Consider the following 9,576-nt stretch of genomic DNA (forward strand, 5'->3'; position numbering starts at 1 on the left):
GCCAGATTGGATAGCGGGACGGGGACTACAGGGATGCGGGGCACGACGGGTGGCATGGTGGGGGGCGAGCAGGAAAAGAGCAGCGCGGCGCTGTCGCCAGAGGTGTGCCCTTATATAAGTGGGATAGGGCATCTCTGCTTTGATTTGGTGGCATCGGTCGGCGGCGTCGGGACATTGGAGTCATTAGTTCAAAGTCCTCGCATTCAGACTCGGATTTGGATTTGGAAAAGAGTCGGTGGCGTTTGGACACGTTGGAGAGGCATTAATGGACGCGTCAAAGACCACGGTGCACCGCCAACTCAATGGAGACGCAGCCGATGGGCGCGGACGTCAGAGCTTCTCCGGCGTCTGCTGATTTCTCTGAGGTCGCTGGGGGTAGATCAGTGAATTTTCGATAGGCTCAGATAGTCCTCGGTCGCTTCGGGCGGACGGGGTTTTCACTGGGCTTCAAGGCTGGCACACGATGCACTCACAAATGGTGGATTTGTGTCAGTGATTGGCATTGTAGGGTAAGGAGAGGACATTGTGGTGGTGCAATACGAGTCTTCTGACTCTGACGCATCGAACTCGAACAGCGATTCCCTGGCTTCCTCCTTCGCGGGCGTCTCCTTGGACTTGCCCTTTGCAGACATTTCCGGCTAGCTGCTGGTCGTGTGCGTCTTCTTCTCGGAGGCCTCGTCGGATAAGGAAGGTGAGCTGGCATTCTCGGGAAGTGAGGCAGAGGAGGACAGCCTGAAGCTGCCCGTTGTGATGGGGGCCTCGAAGCTGGTGACAATTTCCGGTATGTGATTGCGGTCAAACTCTGCGATGTGCCCTTGTAGCCCTGGTTAAGCAGATCAGCAATCTTCTGGTAGCGGATGAGGTCCTTGGTGCCGACTTCGGGCACCTTGCGCTTGCCCACACGTTTGCCCTTGTTGTGCAGCGGGCGGAAGGTGTAGCCGGGGAACTTGCGCTCGTGCTCCTCGAGGGCCTCCTTCGCCTTGCGGTGCCAGAACGCCTTCTTGTTCTTCGGAAGGCCTTTCCATGTACACCCAATGATGGCCGAGAGGGTGCTGTGGTTGGTCTCAACGGTCGCGGAGACGTGCTGGTTCCAGATGAAGGCGGAGCGGAAGAGGATGAAGGAGTTGGGTGGGCGCGGGACGTGGTCCTCGGGCTTCTTTTTCGCGTGTCCCCCGCGGCCGGAACGCGTCGGGGCCGGGCTCTCTTCGCGGTCGAGGTCTGGGAAGAGGAGGGACTCTGCGGGTGCGGTGCGGTCTTCTGGTGCAGGCGGGTCGAAGAAGGTGCCGGGGGTGAGGGTGGGCGCGAACACGACAGTGTTGGTGTCTTGCTCTTCCGAGGCTGCGCTCCTGCGTTTGCCTGTGAGGGGGACAATTTTTTTGGGGCCGGTGAGTATGTGTGTCCGTGGCGCGTCGGCGAGGGGAGAGCGGACATACCTTTGGGCGAGGATGGCTGCTTGGAGGCACGCGCGCGCTGAGGCGGCTGAGCGACAGCCGCTTACCACTGACTGGGTCGCGCTGGGCACAGGGTTCGGGTCGAGGCAGAATAGCGTTATCGTCCGGGGGACGAGATCTTCGACGACGTGCAATACGGCGCGTAGCGCATTCGCTGACGAGAGCATCGACTCGTCCTCATGCGGATGGTCGTCACATGTGAGAGCAGAGGCGAAAACTTGCGCGTCGTTTTTTGCAGGCTTCATATCTTCTTCCTGAGAAGTAAAGGTTGACTTGCTGCTTTTGCGAGCCTTGGAACCGTTGAACACTACTGACCAGCCGCCAGGGCTGTCGTTGTTGAGAATCTCGTCGAGCGGGAGTTCGATGGTAGTCATAATGGAATCACCAGCGTTGCTGTCGACTCCAGCAGATGATTGCTTGCAGCCGCGCGGCGGTGTCTTTGTTCTCCACCGCCACAGGCGCGGAAGGCTTCGTGCGTGTCAGCAACTACCAATCCAACTGGACTGGGCTACGACAAAGCTGAGGAGGAAACAAGCGGGCCAAAGGATGAGTAGCGAGGAAAGACCAGCTCGAGTCTGGCTTGTTATTGAGCAGTACGAGCTCCTTATATACATGTCAGACTGAATATCTAGAATATCCTACAAATATACGGAGGTGTATAGAAAGTAAAAGAATAACATGGAATCCGGGAGAACCATCCGGAATATGTAATATTCATGACATTACCCCCCCGTCTAGAATCGTGTCCTCACGATTATTTACCCGTCGATCCAAAACCTCCTGCTCCTCGTTGAGTTTCTGTTAAACTGGACACCTCCTCGATATCGCATGACGCAATGCGTTCCAGAATGACTTGTGCGATTCGATCGCCGGCGCGCACGTGGAAGGGTTGATTTGTGGAATTGATCAACACTACGCGTACTTCTCCGGTGTAATCTCGGTCGACGACTCCAGCTCCGACATCTATCCCTTTGACTGCTAATCCACTTCGTGGCACAATTCGTGCGTAAGTTCCATGAGGGGCACGCATTGCTATGCCGGTGCCGACAATCTTGCGATCTCGTGCCGGTATTTTGACACTTTCAGCCGAGTACAGATCAAACCCAGCGGATTCTTCAAATCCTTGCTTCGGGAGAATTCCACCCATTCGTTGTACCAAAAGAGTGGTATCGCACGTGAGTATGTGAACGGGTCGTGTCAACAAAGGGGGAATTCGAATCGTCATGGGCGCAGGTTTGTCGGGCCGTCTTGCATGGAATTCCTGTAAGAGTTCTTGACAATTGGTCAAGTTCACTCGTGATTCCCAGGAACGGCGATCACCATGGGGGCTATTCTTCCAGAGAACCTGATACTCAAGATTCCCATTTCGATCACGGCGAGAGTCAAGGACATCTTCAACTTCCCATTCTTCCTCGCCATTTACGAGGTCAGGGACTACCGGTTCACGCTGCTGAGAGGGATACGTGGGTTCTTTGAAGGGACTGAGAAGACTTTCATTGAAAACGGGGTGTTGTTTCCATTGACGTGGGAGTTCCAATTCATAGGCAGAAGCGCCGACTTTGCGTTTGACCTTGAAGGGTCCATATCGCTTATCGTCGAGCTTCTTCATTGGCCTGTCGGTTCGAACGTTTATCCCTTCTAGCCAGACCTTATCCCCAACTTTGTACTCTGGTCCGCTCTTTCTCTTTCGGTCGTAGAAACGCTTCATAGACTCCTGTGCTAGATTGATAGCCGCGCTAGTATCTTCACGTACTCGATCCATTCTATCGACAAATTGTTGGACGTTTTCGCTTAGTCCTTCTCGCACCGGTTGGGTTCCTTCGTAAGGGTGATACCCTTTATTGACAAAGAACGGGGTATATCCGGTGGATGAGTGAACTTTATTGTTATACGAAAAGGCTGCGAGTGGCAACCATTCAGCCCAATCTGCTTGTCGGTAGTTGATGAACAATCGGAGGTACTGTTCTATTTCGCGATTGATGCGTTCCGTTTGTCCGTTGGTCTGGGGGTGATACGCGGTTGAGGGGTTGGCTTCGATTCCAAGGGATCGGTACAACTCCGAGATGAATTGATTCTTGAATTCAGTTCCCCTATCGCTGATGATTTTTCAGGGTAATCCATGATGTGCGACTACGTTATCTCGGAGTGCTTTGGCCCACCCTTCGGCATTGAGTTCAATAGTACTTGGTATTGCGATTATCTGCTTAGAGTACATGCAGACAATTACGAGAATCGCATTGTACCCGAAGGAATCCGGTAATACGCCTATCTTGTCCACGGAGATTACTTCCCAGGGTCGTGAAGGAATTTCGTTTGGAAATAGAAGTCCGGTAGGTCGTGTCGTATGGACCTTGGTCTTTTGGCATTTCTCGCATCCGGCCACGTATTTCCTGATGTCTTCTCGAATTCGGGGCCACCAGTAGTTACGTGTGACCATTTCATGTGTTTTGTATTGACCGGGATGTCCAGCCAATGGGGTATCATGGTGATGAGCAATGATTTGCTCGTGGAGTTTTTTATTTACTGGTACGTAAATACGGTTCTTCCATGTCACGAGTCCGGTACTATCTTCGTTCCAGTCTTTGTCCTTGTTTTGTAAAGCTATGGTAACTAACGAGTCTTGGTTCTTTTTGTATTTTTTAATTTCTGCGACCCAGTCCTGGTCGATTCCTTCTAAACTAAATACAGTACTACAAATCAAGGCGCGGAAATGTTCTGGTTTTAGTAACACGATATCGGAATTGTCCTCTTTTCCTGCATTGTGCCTTTTTTGGTGAGATAGTCCGTCGGCTTTGCCATTAGATTTACCGGGCTTGTGATGCAACGAGTATTGGTATTCAGCTAACTCGGTTACCCATCGTGCTTGTCATCGATTGAGCTTCTGTGGCTTCCGGAAGTATTCTAGGTTCTTGTGATCTGTCCATATTTCAAATGGGTGTATGGCGCCCATGAGATACTGACGCCACTCATCAAGGCTAGTCATGATTGCGAGAAGTTCCTTATCGTAAATCTCGTAATTTCTTTCGGCTGCTGTCATAGCTTTGGATAGGTAGGCGACGGGTTTCCATTTGCCGTCTTGCTTCTGAGCTAATTCCGCTCCTACAGCGAAATCCGATGCGTCGCATTCTACTTGATATGGGTCATTGTCATTGGGTATGGCTAATACTGGTGCTGTACAGAGGGCGTCTTTCAGGTTTGTGAAGGCTACTTCTTGTTCGATGGTCCATTCGAAAGTAGCATTGCCTGTTAGTGAACTGAGCGGTTTTGCTATTTTGCCATAATCCCGGATGAACCTTCGGTAGAAGTTGGTAAACCCAAGGAATGCCTGAATGTCTCGTTTACTTTCGGGCTGTGGCCAATTGACAACTCCTTCTATTTTGACGGGGTCCATGCGAACAACTCCTTTTCCTACTATCATTCCGAGGTATTCTATTTCTGCCTTTTCGAACTTGCACTTTTCCGGTTTCAGATAAAGTTTGTGTTCCCTTAAGATCTGAAGAACTTGCCGCGTGATCCGACGGTGTTCTTTTAAATCTTGAGTAAAGATCATGATGTCGTCTAGATAAACTACCACGTGTCCTTGACTGATAAGGTCTTGGAATATGTCGTTCATCATGGTCTGGAACGTAGCCAGGGAATTGGTAAGGCCAAAAAACATGACGAGTGGTTCGAATAGTCCTCGATTTGTTAGGAATGCTGCCTTCTCTTCGTCTCCTTCTTTAATGCGGATGTTGTTGTATCCCCATCGAACGTCCAATTTTGTAAAGTACCGTGCCTGCTTTAGCTTGTCCACTAGTTCCTGTATTAAAGGAAGTGGATAGCGGTTCTTGATCGTGAGCTCATTCAGCTTCCGATAGTCTTGTACAGGCCGAAGTCGTCCGTCTTTTTTCTTGACAAAGAAGAATGGTGAAGCCCACGGAGATTTCGATGGTCAAATTCTCCCGGTTCGGAGGTTCTCTTCTATGAACTCATCAAGTTCTTTTTGTTCATTTACGGAGATGGGATAAACTTTGCAACTGATCGGTTGTGCACCTGGTGTGAGTTCTATTGCGTGGTCCCAGGGTCGCCTTTGCGGTAAGGAATCAAAGTCTTCTTTGCTAAACACATCGGAGTAGTCGTGATAGTGACTTGGGACGGTGTTTTCAAACGTCTTAGTCTCGTGTTTCAGACTTTCCTTAATGGCTAGATCAGTGGCCGTAGTGCGAATGCGCGCTGTTTTCGTAGCAAAGTAGGTTTCGTGGTCAAGAATAAAGATTCTATCCCCTTCTTCTAGGTGAGCCTCCGGATCGCTGGGCTCCTCCTGATCGCCATCAATATCAATTAATCGGGCGGTATATTTGCAGGTAACCGGACATCGATCAAACTGAATGATTTGTTCTTGCCAATCGATAGATGGGTTATGGATCTGTAACCACTCATATCCAAGGAAGATAGGAGTCTTTCCTAGATTTGTAACAGCGAACGGAAGTCGTTCAACGTGATCCTGGATTTCCACCCTTAATTCGACAAAGTCGGTGATTGCCCCGCCGGCATTATGCGTGCCGTCCGCATTATAGACAGGGATCGGTGATGGCAGTTTCTTTGTGGCGATATTGTTATCGCGGACAAACTGCGCATCAATCGAAGATCCAGTGCATCCTGTGTCTAATAACACTTTGACTGATAAGCGCTGCTGCGTGTCCAGGGTGGTGATGATCATTGGAACGTCCATTTGAGTCCCCTTCCTTCCTCGGATAAAACGAGGTTGCTTCCGTAGTTCATTCAAGAAGTTTATAGCTTCTTCTTCTTTCATCTGCCTGATTTGGTTTATACAGGCTTCTGAGGCGTCAACACTCTTCTTTGAGTGTATCCATTCAGTCAACAGTCTGAGTGCTGCCGTCTCTTTGCTGACTATCCATTGGCGAATCCAAGCCGCCGTCCAGAGTGTGTGGCGCTGCCACTGCGTAGGTTCGGTCTGATGTTCTGGTGTAGGTAATTTTTTATTTGGGAGAATTAAGCAAGAGGGTTGTGCCTCTCCGCGCCGCTCTGCGGACGCCCCTTTTTCTGGTATGTACATTGCTACTCCAAACCAAGAACACAGGTAGTTCGTAAAATTACGCTTGGTCAACTCGGCTACGCGCCTGGCTGACCGCTTGCAAAACCCTTCATTGCCGCGCAAATCTCTTCGTGAATCGCCGCTTTCCAATCAAACGGTTCTGCCGTCGCGGCAGGGGCTTCGTTGAGTGACGCTAATGGGGTGAACGTGTTGGTAGTGGAAACTACCGATGCTTCCGCGGCTCGTACTTGTTGAGCTTGTTGCCGGTTAGGGCAATTGCGTGAAAGATGACCCTTTTCCCCACATCGGAAGCAGAGACCCAAGCGTCGTGCTTGGTCTAGTTCCATTGGCTGGCCTCTACCACTGAATGTGACGCCTGTCCCATCGCGGCGCGTTTGCACTGGGGCGCTTGCGGCTGGCGTGGCTACGTTAGCCTGTGCTCGCGGCGTACTTTGTGCCTGCTGCTGCCGAGGTTGAAATTGTCCCTGTCGCTGGGACTGTGGGTTTCGCCGACGGTACTGTTGTTGATTTAGGTCGATGCGCGTGACCCGTTGTTTGTATAGCGCGTATGTAGCGGGGAGTTCTTCTGATGAATTATACAGAAGCCGAATGATGTCGGCCCGGAGCGCTTTTTCTAGAAGCGACTTGAGTTCCTGAAAGTGCGCTTCGAAGTCGTGAATATTTGCCTGGAAGGCGCACAACTCGAACTTCGAGAAGAACTCTTGTGCCGACAGTGCTCCCATCTGCATTGCCTGCAGCCTGTCGTACGCTTCTGCCTGTTCGTCGATTAGGAAGTGTACATCTAAATCCTTCCATAGATCGTTCGTGGTTTGGATCACGGTGTCTTCATCCGTGTCATATTTCTTCATGTATGTGGCGACGTATTCGCCTGCATGTCCTCCTTTCATGTATGACAGGATCATAAGGACCCTGTCAAATTGCTCCGGCAGTCGCTTCCTTTGCGTGACCACATAGAGTTTCATCTGCGTTTTCCAAGCGATGTACTTGGATTTGGTGCCATCAAAGGCGTCGGGCTTCATCGCGCTTCCATTGAGGAGCGCGGCACTGTCTTGGCTTTCGGCCATCGCACCGGGGTCAGAAGGAGACGAGGGTGGAGTGGGAGAACGGCGGGAAGGTGGGTTCGAATCTTCGAAATCTTCTACTGCTTCTTCCACGGGGTCTGGTGGTGCTTCGGATTCTCCGAGGGCGATCGAGCGGAGATGGTCAGTGACTGATTCGAGAGTATCTCGTCTGGTTCTGGGTTCTGAACCGGATGCTGTGGGTTGTGGGGCTGTGATAGATTCTGAGGGTGCTTCTGTGGTAACTCTCGGTAGTAGTTCTCCACGTAGTCCTTCCCTACACCGAGGGCAACGATTACTATTATCTGGAAAATGCGGGCAGGGTTGTTGCGCGCAGTACCGTACGTTGTCACTGCGTAGGTAGACGGATCTTCCCTCTAGTTCTCGATGTGTATGTCCTCTACAATAGCAAGAAGGCGTGGTCATGGGGTGTCGGGTCCGTGAAGCTGGTTGCAGCAAACCCTGGGACTAATCGTGTTGTAACGACCAGATCAGGGATAGATTTCGCCAGAGATGATAATTTCCGAAAAAGAACCGAAACGCTATTTTTATTACAATTCTAGGAATAACACAACAGCCCAAAGAGCAATTAAGTCTCTTCGGTCTGACGCCCTGACAGGGATCGCCGATCTAACTGTTGTCTCCTTTCCGACGCCCAGCCTCAGCCGGTTGCCACGTCGTACTCGGGGATACCCGCTTGCACTGCGCAAAGCGTTTAACACCACCTATGGTAGGGCAGTGTACAATTCTAATTGGATGGAGCTCTGTCCAGCCACCTAAGGGCTGGTGATTACAGAGGTGGCTTCGGGGGTATGATGTGGTAAAAACGCGCAAGTGCACGGAGAATCCCGGGGTCTTGATGCGGTAGAAGTCGATAGGGTTAGGATTGGGGTGAGATTTCGGTTGGGAAAATGAGATGGATCGTCGTGTGGAGTGGGTTGATGGTTGGTGTGGGAGTGACGAGGATCGTCGTAGGGCAGTTGGTGGAGACTCGAGCTAATGTCAGCAACTACCAATCCAACTGGACTGGGCTACGACAAAGCTGAGGAGGAAACAAGCGGGCCAAAGGATGAGTAGCGAGGAAAGACCAGCTCGAGTCTGGCTTGTTATTGAGCAGTACGAGCTCCTTATATACATGTCAGACTGAATATCTAGAATATCCTACAAATATACGGAGGTGTATAGAAAGTAAAAGAATAACATGGAATCCGGGAGAACCATCCGGAATATGTAATATTCATGACAGTGCGCCTCATGAGCTTGCCCTCAAACAGCCGGCTCTGCACCTGCGCGACACCGCTGAGCATTGCCCGCTCCTTATCTTCCGCGGCAGCACCCGCACTCGCACCAGCGCCGTTGTCGCCGAGGGGCAGCTGCTTCGTGTCCACCACGCCGAGCTCCTTGTGCATCTGCAGCGCGCGCACGTTGTCGCGCAAGCGCGAGGCCTGCAGGGCGTCCGCAAGCGGGGCCTTGAGGAACTGTGCGAGTGCCGGGCCCGCGCAGCCGCCGCCGCCGTTTGCCACGCGCAAGCGCGCTGCTGCCTTTGCAGAGGATGCTCGTGAGCTCCGTGGTCTTGAGCGCGGACAGCGCGTTCATGGCCTTGAGGGAGAGGAAGAGCCAAGAGTTTCAGTTCGGCAGCCCAGACATGGGAACTTATTAAGTTACACCAGACTAGCCACCCAGAAGCGCCCAAGAGTAGCTAAGACGCACCTGGAGCTTACATATTTGAAAACTTATAAGCATGACATACCCCCCCCCCCCTGTTTGCCACACTAATTTGCGCAATTTGCATAAGAGCCACTAGCACGCTGATATCTTTCTAAAATATACCAAGTATGCATTTGGAAGACCCCTCCTATGCCTGTAAGCCCCCCCGAGTGATATGCCCCGGGCGCTATCCTCCATCACGGTGATGGCTCCGTTATCTGAGCGTCATCCATCGGCCCCGCCACCAACACCGCCATCCTCTGATGGCACATGCGGCGCCATTGCTCCCGCCTGCATGCTTGCT

The 9,576-nt window shown here is 51.6% G+C and overlaps 3 protein-coding genes across 3 annotated transcripts in view; all 3 read right to left on the reverse strand.

Annotated features, from left to right (window-relative positions):
- PHACADRAFT_259212 (uncharacterized protein) overlaps positions 1-196 on the reverse strand; it is a 755-nt gene extending 559 nt beyond the window's left edge. Inside the window, exon 1 of the mRNA XM_007397689.1 lies at positions 15-196. Coding sequence (XP_007397751.1) covers positions 26-184 — 159 coding nt within the window. The 5' untranslated portion in view covers positions 185-196 and the 3' untranslated portion in view covers positions 15-25. The remainder of the gene's footprint in view (positions 1-14) is intronic.
- Positions 197-638: 442 nt separating this feature from the next.
- Positions 639-1,696, reverse strand: PHACADRAFT_30138 (uncharacterized protein; the record flags this gene model as incomplete). The annotated part of the gene is given in 4 exon segments (XM_007397547.1): positions 639-823; positions 904-1,356; positions 1,434-1,479; positions 1,499-1,696. The coding sequence occupies 4 exon segments, from the start codon at positions 1,694-1,696 to the stop codon at positions 639-641; spliced, it is 882 nt and encodes a 293-aa protein (XP_007397609.1).
- A 5,949-nt stretch (positions 1,697-7,645) lies between these two features.
- PHACADRAFT_197477 (uncharacterized protein) lies at positions 7,646-9,161 on the reverse strand (the record flags this gene model as incomplete). Its single annotated transcript, XM_007397690.1, has 3 exons — positions 7,646-7,942; positions 8,852-9,010; positions 9,045-9,161. 3 exons carry the CDS (start codon positions 9,159-9,161, stop codon positions 7,646-7,648), a joined length of 573 nt encoding a protein of 190 aa, XP_007397752.1.
- Positions 9,162-9,576: the final 415 nt, after the last annotated feature.

Source organism: Phanerochaete carnosa (genome assembly GCF_000300595.1).
Source record: "Phanerochaete carnosa HHB-10118-sp unplaced genomic scaffold PHACAscaffold_7, whole genome shotgun sequence".
NCBI classification, from domain to species: domain Eukaryota; kingdom Fungi; phylum Basidiomycota; class Agaricomycetes; order Polyporales; family Phanerochaetaceae; genus Phanerochaete; species Phanerochaete carnosa.